Raw genomic sequence first — 20,936 nt, forward strand, 5'->3', positions numbered from 1 at the left:
CCAGTGTCATGGCTTAAACCACAACAGCCAGTAAACTGGTTTCTGGGGCACCATCCTAGGAGGAGTTGGTTTTCAGCCTTCTCAGGAAGAAAAGGCTCTTAAACCCAGTTCTCTGACATCCCGAGTAACTGTTTGATCTAGAGGTGTAGGTCATAGAACACTTCTCTTCTAGCTGGCCTTCTAGTACGGGAGTAGCACCCCAAAATTAAGTTCTGCAAAGATAAGTACTGCATCATTTTGTGCCTGTGGACACACGTTGCTCTGTGGAACAGCTCTCAGGCAGATTAAATGCATGTGAGTTGCTGGCACACAGATCTTCTGTGCTTTGGTGGTAAAATTTACAGGCTTCAATTTGTGCTGAGTTTATCTATTTAAAATTTGTCCTGTGCACATGAATGATTAAGAAGGGTCAGAATAGTGAATAACAGAAATACAATTTACATGGAAATAAATTTCTCTTTTTCTACAGACAAATGTGCTTTGTTATGACCATTGCCATTACTGTCTTTTTAAATAATGCTCTGCTGATTATTTAACATAAGCTTTTTTTTTGTCATTATAGAATTAGGAAGTCACAGTTCTGCTTTTCATACAGACTCTTATTTAAGTTAAATCAGAATTGAAATCTAAGAACAAAAAAAAATATCCATTTGTTAAAGCATTGCTTTCTCTCTAAAAAAAACCCCAACTATTTAGCAGATTTGGAAAATGCATTTATGTCTATTTAGTGTTAATAGAAACATATTTAATTGTATACAGTGTTTAAATACACTGATATTATAAAGGAACATAGTACAGACATTATCTGTACAGAATTGTCTCGAAGGTGATATTTATTTAAAAAATTGCCTCGTGTAATAGGCTGGTTTTTGGCAATTACATTAAGTCACATATGGAGTTCACATAATGAATGCATACAGTCCGTGAAAATAAATGGGTGGTGATATTTTTGTCTTAAGCAATGCTGGGGTTGAATGGCTTTAACCTGTTTTGTTTTCCTTTGCTAGCTGAAGTACAGAGTGAAATTGAAAGAATCTTTGAGCTGGCAAGATCCTTACAACTGGTTGTCCTAGATGCAGACACTATCAATCACCCTGCACAACTTATCAAGACATCTTTAGCACCAATTATTGTCCATGTTAAGGTGTCTTCTCCAAAGGTAATGTATCTCATCCGTAAAAAATGTGCGTTTGAGTGGGACCTGGAGGGCAGTGTGGAAGGGAGCAGTGTGATATCTGCACCTGAAGAAATGAAGAATGAGATGAAGAGAAAAAAAAGATTATTTTTTTTTAGATTGAGGGCTTGACAAGTGAGCATCTGATGCAATTTCTTGTTTCTGCCCTAAACATTAATGAAGTCTTAGGCTGAGCCTTAGACGAGGAACCCAGCAGTTAAGTAGACAAAAAATACTCATGATGAGCAAATTCTTCCTGTAACTCTCAGTTCCCCTTGGCAGTCCCTTTGCAGCCCCCTTTCCCCAACACAGCTGTAGTTCTGGGTTGTCTCTCCACAAGCCCTACCCTTAAGCTGAGCTTCTGAGAAGGCACTTGGCCCTTTGCCCACTCCTCAGGCAGTTAATGATGATTGTCTGTTGATCACAGACAAAGCCGGTTTGCTTTTGTCTGTGGCTTCCACCAGGGCATGTTGATACACAATCCACAGCTGGGTCTGGACCAGTGATTGGCCACTGGGCCAGCCCTTGCCATACAGTGCTAATGGGACTGTTGCTCAGGAGCACAGCATGGACCCTAGGGGGCCTAGAGTCATGACAGAGACTCTGGATCCCATGGAATAGCACAGCAGTGGTGGGATGTGCCCAACACCTGCTGGAATGACCACTGTGGCACTCTGGAGAGCCATGTTTGCACATGGTTCTTGGTGCAGATAACCAGCAAGAGATGGGGAGGTTCTGCTGGACCTGCTTCTGGGTGGAAAAAGGAAGAACTGGACAGGGTTGTGAGGTCTAGGACAAACTTGGCTGCAGAAAGCATGAGATGGTGGAATTTAAGATCCTGAGAGAAGTGAGCAATACAATTAACAGAACTGCAGACCTAGGCACTAGAAATGGCTTATTCAGGGGTCTGTTCAGCAGGAGCCCATCAAAGACTGTCTTGGATTCCACCAAGAGCCTGTTGGGTTCAGCATGCTGGTCAGAGGTACAAAGTCCAGCTGGTTGCCAGTGGTGTCACTCAGGAATCTGTACTGGGGCCAGTACAGTTCAACATTGTTGTTAATGACCTTGTTAATGACCAAGGCTGTTGACAGTACCTATTCTGAGGCAGGTTAATGTGCCAGACAGCAGGGCTGTCGTCTACAGGGACCTTGGCAGGCTGGAGAAACAATCTGTCAGGCACCTCCTGAAGTTCAGCACAGGCAAATACCAATTCCTTTGCCTGGGCTAGAGTAGCCTCCTACTTTGGGCCAGGTTGGGGCTGGCTGGCTGGGGGGCAGCTCTGCAGCCAGGGACCCTGGGACAGCTTGGTGGGTAACAGTTTGGACAGAAGTGAGCAGCATCCCCTTGCAGCAGAGAATCAGCCGTATGTTGAGCTGTACAAGCAAAGATGAATTAGTTCTGGCTCAGAGAGGTGGTGAGGTCTCCTTGGAAGTGTTCAGAACTCAGCGGGATGAAGACCCGAGCAATCTGATCCTGGCCTTGCTTTGAGTGAGGGGTTGGCACACAGACCTCTAGAGGTCCTTCCGACTTAAAAACCTGTTCTGTGATCCTGTAAGTTTCTTTGAAACTTTACAGAGAAATGATTTAGGATTCTTAAGTTTTCCACCCCTCAGATTCTGGTAATGAACACAGTGGAAGGAAAAAAGAAGAGTAATATAAACTGTGTGTGTAAAATACCTCTGTACCCAAAATACACCTCAGAATAGATTAAGTAACAGCATTATTGCTACACAATGTCATATGCTGCAACAATCCAGTATGATTCTGTATGCATATGATTTTCATGGTCCTCTAGAAGAGTACATTTGTCAAAAATAACCTATTCAAGTAGAAGAAAGCAAAATTACCATTTACACTGCACTTGACATATTTGCGAGGGATCAAGTGTGATGCAGAGTGAAATGTACACAGCTTTCAGGGAGGTTATCACCAAGGTTTGTGCTTCTATTCAAGGACAAAATTTTACCAATTTTGTTGACCAGGAAAGAGAGCTTCTAAACTTGGAAACGCTCCAATGGGATGGCAGGCTGAGCTCTATGGAGATACGTGATTCTTAAACTCACTTTTCCCTCTTTTCCTCTGTCAGGTCTTGCAGCGGCTGATTAAATCTAGAGGAAAGTCACAAAGTAAACACTTGAATGTTCAGTTGGTGGCAGCCGATAAACTTGCACAATGCCCACCAGTAAGTACAGAAGAAAGGCTAAAGAACTTGTGATACGTGGAGTTTTAACAATTTCTGCTATGTTGGTTGTTGATTATAGCCAAGCTCATATGTTATCACTTCACTTTATGGTGATTCAGTCAGCCCTGCATTTGCAATTGTTGATCAGACTTTATTGCTAAGAAACAAGTTGTGTGATACTTTCATCCTTATTATCTCCTGTGCTGGGTTTATGATGATCTTTGGCAAGGTCACAGGTCAAAAATGATGTGTAGAAAACTGATCTGCTAGCACGTGAAGAAATGACATCATTTGTAGAGCAGTGATATCTTGAGGTTCCCAAAGGGGCAAAGTCTCCGACTTCTGGCCTGGGAGGAGGCTGCAGAGGACTTTCCATCAGCTGTATAGTGAGTCCAGACACACCATACAGGTACCTGTCGGAGCCACTGCTCACCAACCATTTTATCAAAGATACCTATTACTCACACTGAATGACCTGCTGCTTAAAGACCAGAGGTCCTGCTAGATAGCTGGTTAGGCAGGCAGTGCTGTGGGGAAAACCTGTACAAGTGTTTGGACAGGACAGCTCAAACTTGCTTTTATTTTTGAAAACCACACCTGGTTTCTGTAACAGAGAAAGCCACTCAGTGGAAGCAAACTTGATGTGGACTTGTTCTTGCAGCATTAACAGCTGTGTGTAACATTGGTCTGGCAGCACAGAGATGACTGTTCATACCAGGGAATGATCAGTCCAGTCTGGGAATGATCATCATCATGACTTGGTGATTGCCCAACTTTCTCATTCCAAAGAACTGAGTAGGAATCAGATTAATTCAGAGAAATTCAGCATAGACACTGGAAAGGTTTCCACGATCATTCTCTCTGACTTAAAGTAGGCAAAGTGCTGACAAAAGAAATGTCTTGGAACAGTCTAGGAACAAATCTGAGCGTTGAGATAAACAGAATGAATGCCAAACCCTAATGCCCAGATAATGCTTCTAGAAGACCTATTGTTGTGTTACACAGATGTTAAAGCAACTGCCTTCATTTCAGATGGCTTTTATTCTTAATTCAGATGCAAGTAACAAAGTTCATGAAGCTTCTGTTCTGGAGCAATGATCCACAAGGATTTCTTTCCATGAAACTTGGTTTTTTATACTTTTTAAGATGCCAGACTTCACAGCCTCTTTCTCTCTTGTCCCCCGTGGCCATAAGAAAATAAATCAGGTATTTCTGAGCACTCCTAAATTATAGCAATAGATGTTCTGTTGTTTGGAATTGATGCTGGGCCACATCTCCTTCAGGTCAGTGCTCTCATGCACCTCAGATGTTCCAGAGCTGCTGTTGCTGGGACTGGTGGTACTCCATCCAGCAGAAATGGAGACCTGGAGAGAGCTTTCTCTTTCTCTCTTCTCTTGCCCATTGGTTGGCTTTTTAAGGTAGCTTTTGCCATCAGACAGACTTGCCTAATTTCTAGCTAGTGTATGAGGACTGCCAGTTTCTGCTGCAGCTGTGTGCCTGCCTTTGCCTGTCTGGAACAGCCTTTGTGGCCTCAGGTATGCCCAATGATTTTGCCTTGGATTAGCAAGAGAGTGGGGTAATTCCACATGTGCTGATTTGCCTTCTGAAAATTGTCATTTCAAGCTGACTGGCACTGCTGGTGAGTTCAGGTTATGTTCGCTCAGTAGTTTGACACATACAAAATGAAGAATAATTAATGTGGATCTGTGAAAATTCTGAATTTTTGCAGGGTTTTGTAGTGTTTTGGTGTATGTTCAGGCTAGATTCACACTGAGGTCTTAGAAAGCAGAGAAAAGTAAGGACAGAAATGTCAGTCAAGCCTGACTGACATTTCTGTCTTCTTTAAAAGTGGAATGGTTTAAGGACACGTCTAGAATGAGAAATCTGATTCATACTCCTCCGATGCCTGATACAGAGCACAAATTTAAATAATCCAGGAAAGTGCTGTTGATGGTGTAGATATGGGGGGGCATACTTTGCTTTCTTCAGTTCCTGCAGTGCCCACTCTGCCCCACACAGCTTGCAGTTTCCCTTGTGGGTGCAGGCTTTGTAGCCACACTTGATGTCCCCTCGCTCCATCAGCAGCACTTGCAGATGTCCAGCTGTCCAAAGTGGTAGATGGCATCTGTGTATACATCCAGCTGGTCATGTTACTGTATTGACCTGTAAGCTTCTGGTTACAGTAACTGTAGATTGCTTTGCTCTCTCTTTCATCCTTGTTTTCCACTTTGAGCAGCACAGAAAGATGTTTGAGCCATCTCAAGTTCTTCTGGAGAGCTCAGCTGTATTATGTTTCTTATGTGTAATCTTCTACTGAATGGTTCTCTCTAAAAATGATGACTGAGAATTCCTGTGAACCATTCAGGTCCCCTTAACGAAACTCTACAGAATATTTTCTGGAAAAGCATATACCTTCCTAACTCCTAATGGGTGTAAGCCAAGTTAAATGGAGTTACACCTGTCTGAATATAGCTTGTGGTATTTACACCAAGCTTTCACCGGGCTTACACACAGAACAACGCACTGCACATTCTTCACATTTGAAAGGTGTACGTATTTTTCCATCTGCACAGAGAAACCTGTGCATGTTTCACAGTCTTCTTTGTAGTGATCTCCCCTAATTCCACTTAGGCTTGTTCACATCAGTTGAAATGAGGCAAATAGCTGTACTGATGGAAATAAACCACATGCAGCAGCAGGATGCATGTTGTAGCTTGTTCATTGCATTACAGCACTTAGATTGTCCGTCCCCAGGATCCAGTAAACTCTGCCTTGACACCCAGTCTAATGATTGTATTTTGTTGCCTGAGACAACAAAGTGAGACCCCACTGGGTATGAAAATACCTCAACATTTCAGAGTATCTGTATTTCAGACATGCAACCATACTTGCTTAGAGGCTGCCTCCCACTCTGACTTGCATAACCTTATGGAGAAACCATCTGATCAGTTGTGCACTGTTTGATTCAAGAAAATTACTGCTGCCTTAGAGCACGTGAAGGGAGATGACAATCTTGGTTAAGTTTAATTTAAAGGACAAAGTTGATCCATGACTTAATTAAGTAAAAGTATACTGCTGAGACCAAAGATTCTGCTGCCTTCTGCACTGTGACCTGCTTAATCTGTCCTGCAGCTCAAATTCCTGCAAGAAGAGTATTTGTTTTAAGTGAAGATACTTGAAAACCGTAAAACCCTCACTTTTCTTTCATTTGTAGAGAGCCAGCCTTAAGTAATCAGATGGTGCTGAGTGTCTAGACATGTTAAAAATAGCTGTCTTTTTTGGCATGTTTAAGTTCAGGAACTGCTTTCATTATTAATTCCTTGCTAATCTTTCACTGATGCTGCTCAAGCCAGTGCTAATTGTGCCTACTGCTGCATGACTCCGTTATCAAGAATAGTATTTATGGCTCAAAGAAATGTGAGCTGTGCTAACCATAGAGATTTAAGTACATTAGTTGTATACAGTTCATTATGATTATTTTTTAACTTTTAGAATCATGCCAGTGTGAAGAGAGAATACATATCCCTGTGCTCTATTTGATATAACCTCAGAAATACTAGAAATTATACTCTAGCAGAACTAAAATGCATCTGTATAATTAAAAATAGCAGTACACAAAATATGTCTACAAGTTCAAATTCCTCTTTCTCTGGTACACCTCCATCCGTACACTTCTGGCTGGGGCATCTGTTCCCCCAGGGCCTGAGCTCACATGCCTGATCTCAAATGCTATCTGGGATTGCCCATACCTGTACTGACTCTGGGCTGTACCTGAGGCTTAGTCCCTCTTCCCCTCACTCTCCCAAGCTTTCCTGTGGGTGAGGAGGATGCTTCTGTAGTCTTGGCTATTTTATTTTGCATTGCTAACATGGGATGATGCACCTAGGGTATTTCACTGTGGTTATACAGTAAACCAAAAATAGCAGAAATAGCAGGACAGTGACAACTATTTTATCTTCTCTTCCAGAAAGACCACTGCTTTCATGTATATAATTTCACAAATAGTGGTATATGGAAATACTCATATGATAACTGTCTTAGGCTTGTTGTAGAGAGCATACTGTGGTGAATAAAATGCATTTTAAAGAGAATCAGGAAGAAATTGCTTTACTGCACAACCCTTAGAAGTAAGCATCTCCTTAAAAGATTCTTTGCTCCCAAATACAAAGAACAAACACAGTTTAGCTGTGAGCACAACTGTTAAATGCCAGAAAACAAACAAACAAACAAAAAAAAACCAGGTGCTTTCTCTGTAATTCATTTTACTGTAGCGATCTGGAATCAGGATCCTGCCAGTTTTGCAGCTTCTCCAGGTGAACTTCAAGTGACAGCCAGAGAGGCTCACCATTATCAGTCCTAGCCTTATTTTACAGTCAACTGTTAAAAAGGTGACAGTACTACTGCAACTGTTAAAAGTTCTTCTTCCCTAAATGCACTTTAATTGAGTTCACTGTCAAAATATCATGAAGCTACATACGATCACACAACTGGCTGGTTTAGGTATGTCAGCTAGAGTATGAGCTGTGCTTGTCTTAGAAATTGAGAAAGGAAGTTGTGGGCAGCTGTATTGGTGTTCCCATCGCTGATCTCTTTTGTCTCGCTTACACCTTGCAGCATGTGTAGTTATGCCAGTGCAGCATTTTGTGAGCTTCCTGGATCAGCTGATACAAGTTAAAAAGAAACTTGAGAAACAGTTCCCCTAGTTTAGCAGGAGAAGGTTGGTTGGAGTATTCATTGACCTGCTTGCTGCTAAAGCTCCATTGCAACTCCCTTGCTGAGCTGAGTTTTGTAGAGCCAGCCAGAGTGGCCTTCAGATCAGTGGGGCAGCTATGCTGAGAATGAGCAGAGCAGGAAAACTGCTTACTTGTCTCAGACCAGGAAATTACAATATTCCTTTCTTTCTTGAAGAAAGCACCCATTACATTCCAAGTGGAACATTTTAATTTCGGTATTTTCCAAAGCAAAGTATATGTAAGCAAACCACATTCTTTTATTTCCATCCATTTATTTCCTGTGTTTGAATTACTAACTTCTTCCAGAAATGATGATGTGAGGTATGTAATGGGATACATAATGTATCAGCATGTGTTTATATAGTGAAGGAGGGTGTAAAGGGTATAGATAGAGAAGAACAAAAACGCATCAATAAACACTGAATTAGACCGAAGGATATAGTGTTAGGAGTGTTCTATTAGAAGGCTCCACACTTGCTGGCAGAGGAGAGAATGTTTCTCTACTGTGCTGATAGGAGACAATATATTTAAAAAGAAATAAAATCACCTTAGCAGCTTCTGAGCCAGACTTTTGGGCAGAAGGTAGATGTGTGATCAAGATACATGACAAATTCATCATGCAGTTTTACATCTTATTCTAGAGGTGTCAGCTCTACGTGCATTGGATAGATCAATAAACATGTAGAGGAAGAGCAGTCTGTGGTTTGTATCAGTTACTCTTTAACACCTGCAGCACCTGCGCTTGTTTTTCATTTCCTGTGCTATTTTCACAATATTTTTTTCCAGTAAGGTGTGAGTTAAGATTAAAGATGAGGTACGAGATTTCACTGCTGAAAATATGCTGGTAACATTTCTCTTGAGGAACTCAGTTTATGATGGATTAGTATCTGCTCTTTGTTACCAGCATTTGTCATGCTGCTAATCTAAAAACAGTGGCCATTTGACTTCTTGGGTGGCTCAGAAGCCATGTGGCTTTTAATGCCTTCTACGTTCACTAGTAAAGAGCTGTGGGTTGCATGGTGAGCTGGTCTGAGGCAGGGACCGGTACTTGCACTAATGGTCAGGGGCTATCCCCTGGTAAAGAGATTAGTAGGGGAAAGATCATACCTGCATGGTCGTGCAGATTTGAGGTCAGATAGGTAAGGCTCTCCAGACAGGCAGAATTTGAGGTAGTTGAAGGAGTCTCTCTAAGTGTCTGAACAGCTGGATGTCCTACAGGAGCCTCTGATGCGGCAGTACTGCCTCTGCTGCTAAGAGAATTGCAAGCACTGTTCACTGAAGTGGAAATGGGTTTAGCACCATCACTCTGGAAATGTGTTCACAATGAGGATGAGAGAAGTATGTGTGAGTCCTCTGTCCAAAACCAGTGCAGAGCACCTCTATGTTACTCTGACATTGAGCTTCAGGTCCTACCTTGGAGCAAAATGGATTCAGTAAAGGAGTCATGCCTTTTGAGTGTGGTGGGGCTCACACAAGATGTAGTGAATCTTGCTGAATGGATACAGTGATTTCTGTTCAGAAACCTACTTGTATGATTTTCCTTTGCAATCCCATGCTCTGATTCTTATTTATTAAATTCTAAAGGATTATCATAATGAGAATTGTTTAACTTGTGTGTCTGTGATGTCATAATGAACCAAACTTTGTTGTTGTGATCAGGAAATGTTTGATGTAATTTTGGATGAAAATCAGCTTGAAGATGCTTGTGAACACTTGGCAGAATATCTTGAGGCGTATTGGCGTGCTACTCACACCACCAGTAGCACACCCATGACTCCTCTCCTTGGGCGAAATTTAGGATCTACTGCACTTTCACCATATCCTGCTGCAATCTCTGGATTACAGGTATGTAAATACATTTCAGCTCCAAACTCCAGTGCAGATTAGATGGGGATTTTTTTAATTAATGGGGAAATAGCATAATGTGTTTTATATATCATAACTTATATTTTCTTCATCAATTGTTATTATCTAGGGCACATAGGGATAGGATGAAGGGGAATGGCTTTAAGCTTTAAAAGTTAAAAATTTTTAAAAAGAGGGGAGATTTAGATTAGATCTAAGGAAGAAGCTCTTCCCTGTGAGGGTGGTGAGGCACTGGCACAGGTTGCCCAGAGAAGCTTTGGCTGCCCCATCCTTGGCAGTGTTCAAGGCTTGGATAGTGCTTGGAGCAACCTGGTCTAGTGGAAGGTGTTCCTGCCCATGGCTGTGGGGTTGGAACCAGATGAGCTTTAATGTCCCTTCCAACCCAAGCTATTCTGTGATTTTATGATTATTCACTGTTTGGCCACCAGCAGTAAGAAGTCAAGCTAGCGCCTGTAGCTGGTGAAGCAGCAGTGAAATCAGCCAAGTGCTGAAACACTGCGAATGCTCTTTAATGGGGAATAAAATGTTCATAAATTTTCTGGCAAGGAGTGAGTTCTTGAGGAAGATTAAATGACACTCGTATCAAGTGGCACTGTAGCCATATTAGAAATTGACCCGTTTTTTAATCTGGAAAAAAGTCATTGCAAATGTGACCCTCTCTGGTTGATAATAAGCATGTGTAGTATGTTAGTGCAGTTGAGCTGTAGGTAAGACTGCAGAACAGTGTGTGATGATCCTGTTTATGTCTGTTCTCATAACTTCACAAAACATTCACTTTGGGGTGAAAAATTTCCATACTTGTCTCTTGTATCAGCAAAATGTCTTCACCTTTTTGAGTATGAATAAAATAACATTTTTTTACCTGTTGAAAAAAATTCTGACCATTTTTTTCCACAGGGATAGCTCAAAAACGGCTGAACTTTGAAACTTCAAACGTGGCATGTAAATAGTCCTTAATGAGAAGTACGTGCTTTACTAAGTTTGAAAACAGAAAATGTTTTTGATTAATAGTTATGAATGCTTGAGAACATTAGGCTTGCAGCAAACTTTTAATTCTGAATATTTCAGGAGTTCTGTGTGTGTGTGACTTTCTAGGAGTGTGCGTTTTTTAACATGTCAACAGTAGAGCTGAGTGAATTACATGTAATGAATAATTCACCTGAGAAATTTAACCTTTGTTCTGCTTGTAGTGTGTCTGGAAGCAGGTAACAATTTTGAAGGAATTGATGCCTTGGTCAGTGTTTTCAATTAACATAAAGCTGTTTTTCCTGTGAGTGAATTGCACTTCACTGGAGGTGCATGTTACTTGATACTCACACTTCTAATGCTGTGCTTGATTTTATTAGGATCAGTAAGTCACTGTTTCCTCACTGGCTGAATGCACAAGCACTGTTCTGTTACTAATGATGTGCACATGTAAACTGTTGTTTCCATTTTCACTTGCCTTAAAATTTCAGTTTTTCCATCCCTTCATGACAATAAAATGCCATCTGCAGAACTTCCACTTCTTCAGTTTCATTCTGAAAACTGGGTGTATCCACAGAATTTTTTTCAGGCATTTATTTCTCTCTGATCAATGGACACCAGCAGTAACTGTGAAATGTTGCTCCATTTACTTAGGGAAAACTCACACTGAAGATGAAAATCACCCCTGTGCAGTGGGCTGGCTGAAGGTATGCATCACATAATCCCCACTTCACCCTAATCGTGAAGGCTTAGGTGGGACTTGAATGGTGCTAGTTCTCTGCAGAGGGGTAAATTTCTCCCTGAGTGAATGATGCCCAACTAGAGACTGCAGGATCTGGCTTTCAGTGCCACTCAGGTGCTCACGCCATTTAAAGAGTGCTGATGTTTCACATGGTTATCTTATAGTAAAGACTTCCAGCATCTGGAGGGATTATCCACAAAGATGCTTTATACTAATTCAAGCCTTTGGAAGGATTTGCATCAGTTTTAGCTGTAACAATGTGGTGTGGTAATTAAAAAGCACTCATGTGAATCCTAGGAATTAAATTAGCTTGGGTGCTTATGATACATTAAGAATTTATACCTCTCATGACCTTGTGACTCCTTCTTGTCTGATAGCTGGGGGAACTGAATACCAAAAGCCCAGAGCCTTGCGTAACAGTCACACCTGAGAGCGATCCAGATTTCCTGGGACAGTCTGTACTTACATCACCTAATCAGGACTTGGGAGTTATCCCTGTTTTACTCATTATGGCTTGGAATGTAGTTTACTAAGAATTAAAACTTCTGATTTAACTTAACTCTCTGGGTGTTAAACTTATCAGGGTGAAGTTAAATGGCATAGGTACAGAAGAGTCTGACTTAAAGAGAAGGTGTAGGTGACAGTGTGCTCCAGCTGTGTCCCATCACACTGTCTGGTACACCTACCAAAGCTGATGGTCATTTTGTCCTCCTTGGTTATGACCTTACTTAAAAGGGAAGGATGACCATGTTGAACTCTGTGTGTGGCAGTCCTCAATAGGAAGAGTAAATTTTGTCATTGCTAACTTTTATGGACCCGTCATGTGCCTTTGTATCTAATCCCTGGTTAGCTCTAAAGCTCTACACAGTTCAGTCTAATTTCAGGAAATGGAGTTAAATCCTATAGTTTTGAGTTTGGGGTGGGAGTGTTTCTTAGGCTCCAGAGGATTTGCATTTCAGGTGCCGTTACTGCAGAAAAGGTAATGCAGCTTATCATTCCAGTTGTGCTGCAGGATCAAAAGTTATTGGGGGCATAGGACCAGCATATAACCACACCAGTTTTGTGCCACACTTACACCTCTTGGGAGGTAAATAGTGGGATTGGAATCACTACACAATCAAGGCAGGGAAACAGACAGGTTTGTAGAAAAGAGCAGGTTGCAGCCACAGAGGTAAATTACTACAGGGAAGATGGAGGGTGCGAGCACAGGTGATTATATATCAAAATTGCATGCCAAATAAATGCAAGAAGCATAATTTGTGAAGAAAATATGTGGACTTTGACATATAATCACTACTAAAACCTGATGCTGTAAGGAGAACTTGGGGATAACATGGTAGAAGCTGCTAGTCAGTAGCTGTGTGTGTGAATTTGCAGAAGGGCCTCTCTTCTGTGCTGTTCATTAAATGGAACCTCAGTGAGTATTACCTTGGTCACATCAGAAAGAAATGTAACTGCCATGCTGTAAATGAATACCCATATGCACAGTTACCTCCTTGTACCCTGCAACAGGTACAACCATTGTGTCCATGTTCTCTTGGCAGTTACAGGCAAATTACATCTGGTAATCTAGAGAAAGGAAAGTATTGGCTAAGTTTGTTCTGAGAGTATAGACAGCTGTTCTCTGCAGAGGTTTAAGCAAATCAAATGCTTTTTTAGGCAGCTTCTTCATTGTGCTGGTTTATTGGCAAAAATTCAGACTGATTTTGGTCAACAGGTAGCACATTGTCATTAGGGGAAGATGAGGATTGCAAAGGCTAAACCTTTAAATTAATAAATTATCTTAGAAAAGGATTTTCTGTCAACATATTTAAAATATTTATTATCTTTCAGTTGAAAGAATCTGTTATTATCTATAGGCACCCCTTAGCTGCCTGTTGAGCAGCCCATTGTTTGCTTGGTCCTGTGAAGGTTTTTAGTTCGGATTCAGAGCTGCACCTTTTAAAAAACCCAACAACAAATGTCTTCAAATGTTTTTTAAGACCACTTAGATCAGAGCTCCAAATTTCCTAAGCAGAATAGCAGCATAAATGTTATGTTCATGATCAGAGAAAAGTGATAAATGCTGAATACATCAGCTCACTTTTCATGCCAAACGGCCTGTAATATTTACCAAGGTGAATCCTATGAGAGGTACGCACTGTAACACCGCCTTTGGTCTGCTTTCAGCTCTAGGAACCAGACTATTTTTGCAACCCATTCCTGTAGCATACAGGCTTTAATATAAAATGAATAACACAAAAGTGGATGGATTCTGAAAGACCTCAGAATAAGTCTCAAAACAAACTAATAAATGTAAAATACTCTTTGTCTGTATTAATGCTTGGATTCTTTGGCACTCGTAGAGCCAGCGTATGAGGCACAGCAGCCATTCCGCAGAGAACTCTCCAATTGAGCGACGAAGTCTAATGACCTCAGATGAAAATTATCACAATGAAAGGGCTCGGAAGAGCAGGAACCGCTTGTCTTCCAGTTCCCAACACAGCCGAGATCACTATCCTCTAGTGGAAGAAGAATACTCTGACTCATACCAGGACACATACAAACCCCACAGGAACCGAGGATCCCCTGGAGGATACAGCCATGATTCACGACACAGGCTTTGAGTTCAAGAACCTGGGGGAAAATAGTATTCATCAGTTAATAATTGCCATAACGTAGCTAGGAAAAGAAATTAAAAATCAATCATGTTAATTTGGCAGATGTAACACCGTCATACTGAAGTTGCACTCTGCTGTCACTTGATGTTAAGTAGGGGGCAAAATAAAAGTTACCAGGCCCTTACATTTATGCCCGATCATATAGGTTGTTTTTTGGGTTATTTTATTTTTAGTACAGAATTTGCATTTATAGCCATATTTTCTTGTCATTAGATATTAAACACATCCGTTTGTAATTTAGGTTACTTATCAAGGCACTTATAAAATAATTTCCTATGCTGGAAATTCCAAATGACCAGTTCCAGTTGGAACCAATTTATAAACCAATTCCTGTTGGAATTCGGGTGAATTGACTGGAAAGTCGACTTGAGCATGTTGCAATCAGGTTAAAAAAAAGAAGACAAATGAAAAATCTGAAAATTAGAAACCACTAGAAGCTGGACAGTCAGCTATTTGTTTGCTGGAAGCTCAATTTACATGTAAAGTTAGAATAAGAGGATTTATTCTAGCTACTTATTTCCAGAATGGCTTTTTCAGACAGACCAAATGTAAACTATTGAGAGTGCCAAATATCACAAATTATTGTAGCAGTTATAAAATACTTTCCAGTTTGAAATTCTTTTTAGACCTGGCGTGAATGTTGCAGCAAAACAATTTCTTTAGTTTAGCCAGTGCTGACATTTTTGTTGCAGTCAGCAATGATGAACTGTCAGGAGAAGGGGAAATACAAATGGGAAAATGAACAAATATACAAATAGTTTGTATGGTTAGAGGTTGAGAATAGCTTTTTTTTTTTTCCTGTTTCCCTGTTCTTTTCCCTAGCTAGCAGTCCCAAACATTAGTGTTTAGATACATCTTTTTTTCCCATTTTTTAGTATTCTGCCTTTTTAAATGGAAAATGATACTCTCTTACCCAGTGTGTAGAGCACTACATTCCGGTACATCTGAGTAACTACCCATGTGTTACATCTTTCAAAATCCATCTCTGAAATGTCTGAAAATTCCAGCATCGCACAAGAACTCTCCAAAAGATCAGTTTAAATATCAGTAATGAAATCTGAGGGAAGGGAGGGGGTTAAATATTCATAAATTATGAGCATTTAAAATAACACATTGGTCAGATTGAGATTGCGATAAAAATGAAGTATCAGGAAAAAAAATCGGCTCATGGCAAAGTGGTAGAACTGACATTTTTGATTCAAAGTACTATGATAAATCTTTGGAGATGTTGCTGCCTTACTTCCTAACAATCACTTCTTTTCACCTACTGAGTCTTCAGTTTCTTTGAATAGATAGGTTGATGTGATTGGACCTTATGTCTTACGCGATCGGTGAAGCCTTAGATCCAGTGTGACTGAAAAATTCACCATAATAGACCGTTTTGTACAACCCTCTAATGTCTTTAAGCAGAGACTCCTGGAATTTCCCACTGCATTTCTAAAATTGACAGAACTGTACTGATCATGCATTTTTTATGCAGGTTCCTGTCAAAACTTGTTTTGCTTTTTTTCCCCCAAAATATGAGGATCATCGACTTTTATATTTTATTTTCTAATATATTTTATATTTTATTTTCTTTCCAAAGCCTGCTAAAAGTAGGCTTTTAACCACATAGCACAAAATTAATTTACTGAATATTACTGTATTACTGTTTCTTCTACTTTCTGGACCAGTTAGCAAAGATCACTGGTATCTTCCACCACCATTGAGTCTGGTTATCTTCTTGATGTTAGCAACAAGAAAAGTAATTCATCCCATATCCAGTAGAACCAAAAAATATGTACATCTCTAGCAGTGTTAAAAGATTGCGGATGCATGATTAATTTTTTAAACAACTTCACTGCCTAAAAAGCAGTTTTCAGCACCACTGGATGATTTGAACGAGCCAGTTACCAAATCAAAAAAGGAAAATACCTGCATCCACTGGAATAGCAGAGTTAAGAATTGATGTGACAGGCCTGTTCCTGTATCGTTTTCTCAGCCTAAATGCTTGCAGGTTCCAAAAGGGCAGTTAGGCTGAGAGAGCATGGCAGGATCTTGCCTGGGAAGGGTGGCTTCAGCTGCCTTCTCTAATATTTTCTGCTCTAGCACAGTGGAGTATTTTCCAGTAATTTCTACCAATCTCTGTTACATGTACAGCACACATACCTGCATGAGAAAGAAGGCATTAGGCAAAACATTTTTACTATAAGCTTTAATAAGTTTCTTGTTTGTGTGCATTAAAATATTAATTGCAAAGGATGCACTGAGATGTATAAACCTAGATTAGCTGTTTATCTTTATTCTGTAGTAGCATTAGGGATCAGATCATTTAACTGCTTGAAGATATTTGCATTTTAATGGCAGGTAGCTGCGAAGCACCTACATATATTTTCTAGTAAACAAGGTTACTGCTTTATAATTTCCTAGACAGAAATATCATTCACTTCCAGAGCCTTTTGGAGCCTTGTTTTTAAGTCTTCCATGTCATGTTAGTGAAGGAAAAGGTCTACAAAACACATATGCACAAATTCCATCACCTGCATCATCTGAAGTGCCAAAACTACTTCATTTGTTCTAATCAAAACAAGCTTGTGAGGGAAGTCACGTATTGTCTTGAAAGAACACACCATATTCCTTTACTGCGTGAGTTTAAGTTTACTACTGTGTGTAATTAGTTTACCCTCTCTTCTCCCAGTGCCCATTCCATTTTAATATAAGAAATCAGTTAGCAGTGATCCAGCAGGTTTCCTTGCTTGCTGGTTTTTATTCTTTGAAGACAGATATATCTTTAAGTACAAATATACCGAACTTGCTAATAGATCATTAATTTATTCTAGATACAAGCTATGGGAACTCTATTTTAAAAAGTTAATCGTTTTTAGGAAATGCGGTAATTGGTAAAAGCTGCAACGTTGATCAGGATATGTTAAATCATAGTATTTGTATTAGAACTTCAGCAGTGCTAGCCAGCTGTATTGTGATTTCTTCTGCAATGGCGCTATATACAATTGTGAAGTTCATGTATTCCTGAATGAACACGAGTAAGACTAATTTTCCAGTCCTCATACCATTTCTTCTTGTTATTATAATATTATTAAAGATCTGAGTTCTGTTCATAAGCTCTGGCTTATACAGAGGATTTTATACATATTGATAAAACATTTTTAAGTTGTTGTTATCTGAGTTTTCATGAGAATGCTTTTGCATTAATGACAATTTACCCAATAAAGGTGGTAACAACAATCTTGATATCTTAAAGACACTATATGTCAGGGCATTCATATGTTTGTGAATGAATTAACGAAAGTTTTTAAAATCCTGAAGCCACTATAAAGACAATTAATTGATAAACTTTTAATTTAAAGCACTTTGGCACATTGTATTTAACAGACGTACAGGTTCTTTTACTGTTCCACGGATGAACATTTATTCCATGGGATGTGCAAGGTGCAACTGATTGTTTTCTGAGTAGATTATGAAATTAGGCTTAAAGAAATGTAACTGAAGCTGTTCTGTATCCAATTTTAGTTTATAAACAGTGGGCCAAATCAGACTATCATTTTGTACACAGTTCAGTCTGACAAAAGTCAGTCCCTCTGCTCAAGACTTCATGGCATAGTACGGCCCAGACCGAGATTTTATCCTGACAAGCCATCTCGCCATGAAAATAGGTGGCACCCCTGATTTTGGACTTGATAAGCATGATCAGTTTGTGAAGCAATTGCTGTTCCCTCAGCCTGCTTCTGAGTCCATATGGTTTTGTCTTAACTCCAATAGGCCCAGATAAAGTCTGTGTGCCTGGGAGGGGACGTGGCTCCACGAGTCACAGCCTTGCCAGTGGTAGCACTCACAGTTAGTTCTGGCTTTGCTGCAAATAGAGGGTTTACTGTGTTTTCTCCAGGTTTGAAAGCTGCTTCTGAAGTTGATATTTGGGGGGGTTAATCTTTTGTGCTCTTTGCTTTTAAAATGTTTCATACACACTTCAGAGAGTGAAAATTGCAAAAAGGAGCAAATGAGCTGTAGGAATAATAAGGTGACAGTAGTTCCTCTGGGTGTGCATAAGCCTGTAATTCCAAGTTCAGTGTGACTGAAAATCTGCATTCAGTTTGGACTCAGTGTCACAGGCTTCTGTGAAACATCCCAGAATCTCATCTCCCTATTGGCACTGCCATTCTCAAAATAATACTGCTAGTACTATTACTTCATAGCATACTGATTTGAGTAAGTTAGGGCTATCATTTCTCCTTTTTTCTTTAAGAACGTATTAATGTGACCTCTGCTATATTTTGCTTTACAGGTTCAGTGCTTCTGAAGCTTAACCTTGACTTTTTTTTTTTTAAGCACAAGTAATTGGAGACCGCATATTAAAAAATCAGACGCATGTTTTGTAAAATACCACTTACACAAATCTGATTTTGTTCCTAAAATTGTGTATTTTAAAACTGGGTTATATTACTGCAGTTGGTATTAATACAAGTTTGGATTAATGGGATTCTGCCACCATGTATTTTGTTGCAGTTGTCTCTCTTCAGATAGCTCTACAAAGAGTAACAGGACTGTGAGATACTGTAATACAGCCAATTTTAACTCCAGGGAAATTAAGTTCCCTCTATCTTTAAAATAATGACAAAAGCAAATGTACTATTTGAAGAGTCAGCATTTGAATAACCTTTGTTAGGTTGTTATTCAACCCAATTTATTTTACATAGAAAAATAAAAGGACATTTTAATAATGAGGTGAAATCTATATAAGGAACTAACCTGGAGAAAGAGCTGAAAATGCTACTTAGTATTGAAATTTGTGGAATGCATTTAAGAAGATAAATACTGAATCCATAGAGACAATTTTGGGAGAAGGTAGATGTGATTTATAATGTTAATAAGAGTGTGCCATTCCTTTATGGCTTTGAACATGGTGAACCTGGGAGTAGCGCTGGCTTGGTCTCTGTGAGGTTTACTAGACCTGCCTTTTCCCCTCAGATTCTTTGGCAGTGAGTTACTATCTGGACTAGATCCTGCAGACACCTACAACTGGACACAGTTTATAACTGTCTGCTTTGCAAGTCAGTATTTGCAAGGTCTGACCACAAATATAACATACTGATTATCAGATGCCTTATCAATATCTCCTGAAAAACAAAATGTAATTAAACGCCACAGTCCCCTTTGATATACATTCTACTCTGTATAAGCAGTAGAAAATCAATTGTACAGTACAGAATAATATATTTTGCCAATGATGTACAAACAGAACAAGGAAAAAGAAGCACATTTGTAATAGCACAAATTTACAATAATTCCACTGTTGCATTTGGAGGTGTATTTTTGAAAAAAGGGGTAGACTTTTTGATCCAGCGTCAGTGGATTTATTGCATTTTTGATCAGTTAAACTTGCTGTCTGATACTTCAGCAGTTTATTTTATGCATATGTGATTGTTTTTTCAATAACTGTATCCTTCCATATTAATTAAGGAAAAAACCCACAAACCTTTTGAATTAGAAAGTCCACTGCATTTCTTGCTAATTTCCTCCTCAATGCTGAAATTGCATTAATAATTTCTGATTTTGGCCAATGTATAGATTTTTGATGTATGACTGATGAATAAACCATGAATACACTAAGAACCCAAGGTCAAGAGTTAAATACTCCCAGTAAGTAAGTTCTTGAGGCTGTAGAGCTAGTTGGTTTAATGTATGGGAGGGACAGGGAGATGGAGTGAGAAGAAAGTTACACTGCAAGAGCTGTGGATAAGTACACCCAAAACCTTCCACTGACACTGCTGGGAATTTAAAATGGGAGGAAAGTAAGCTTAAGGAACATGTGTGTGCGTGTGGCCAAGGTGTATTTGCATTGGGAACACACTAGATTCTCTTCTCGTGTGGAGACAGAAAGTCAGTGATAATGTACAGGAAAAGCACAGAAAGAGAATCAGGCAAAAGGCAAACTGTATGTACACATGAGAAATAGAGGGGTGAAGAAAGATGAAAACGGTCATTCAAACTGCAAACTATGGACCTTGGGCTTTTCAGATCCCAGAAAATCTCAGTTTCTCACCCAAACTGGTTCCCAGTGATAGCTTGGCAGTATTACCTCCAGCCTCACTGTGAGCCAGTTCAGAGTCATGCTGGTAAAGACATTACTGCCTTTACAAAAAAAAACCCAACCAAAACTAAAAATATACCCACAAATGTGTGTTTTCTGCTGATTTGCCCCTTTCTGGTTTTCCTTCTATAGATACTGTATGTGTAGCATTCTACAAGGCATGCTGGGTAAAATATACTATGCAAATGTGTACAGTGTTGCATGCTCTGCTATCCCTCTGCTTTTAGTGGCTTTCAAAGAAAGAAAAAAAAAAGTGGTGTTATTTTTGTGATCAGAATCATTTAAAAAGGACAATGCAGACTGCATGCTGATAGTATCCTCATTTCTATGGACTTGTTTTATGGAATTTAGATGTACAAAAATGAACTGCATTACAATAACTTTTCTACAATAAATGAAAAAAACTACAAACCATTTAAAAGTCTTTTAGGTGTCTTTGAATTCTGCACTCAAGATTGGAAAAAGCTCAGAGTCATCACTTGAGAAACCGTTCAGAGCATTGCGGTATTTTGTTTGCTGATAGCTTTT

General features: G+C 39.6%; 1 protein-coding gene across 4 annotated transcripts in view; it reads left to right on the top strand.

Moving 5' to 3' along the window:
• Window positions 1-20,822, top strand: part of CACNB4 (calcium voltage-gated channel auxiliary subunit beta 4) — a 70,600-nt gene extending 49,778 nt beyond the window's left edge. Inside the window, exons 10-15 of one of the 4 annotated variants that reach the window (XR_004549548.1) lie at window positions 1,008-1,159; window positions 3,261-3,356; window positions 9,749-9,934; window positions 10,853-10,918; window positions 11,576-11,628; window positions 14,009-14,071. Coding sequence is in view for 2 of the 4 variants with exons in the window: in XM_034061743.1 (XP_033917634.1) it covers window positions 1,008-1,159; window positions 3,261-3,356; window positions 9,749-9,934; window positions 14,009-14,269 (695 nt within the window). In the remaining 2 variants the exon portion in view is untranslated. Of the gene's footprint in view, window positions 1-1,007; window positions 1,160-3,260; window positions 3,357-9,748; window positions 9,935-10,852; window positions 11,454-11,575; window positions 11,629-14,008 lie in introns of those variants that run through there. The other 3 variants (XR_004549549.1, XM_034061744.1, XM_034061743.1) reach the window with 3 other exon arrangements.
• Window positions 20,823-20,936: the final 114 nt, after the last annotated feature.

This window comes from Melopsittacus undulatus, chromosome 4, assembly GCF_012275295.1.
Source record: "Melopsittacus undulatus isolate bMelUnd1 chromosome 4, bMelUnd1.mat.Z, whole genome shotgun sequence".
In the NCBI taxonomy this organism is placed as follows: Eukaryota; Metazoa; Chordata; class Aves; order Psittaciformes; family Psittaculidae; genus Melopsittacus; species Melopsittacus undulatus.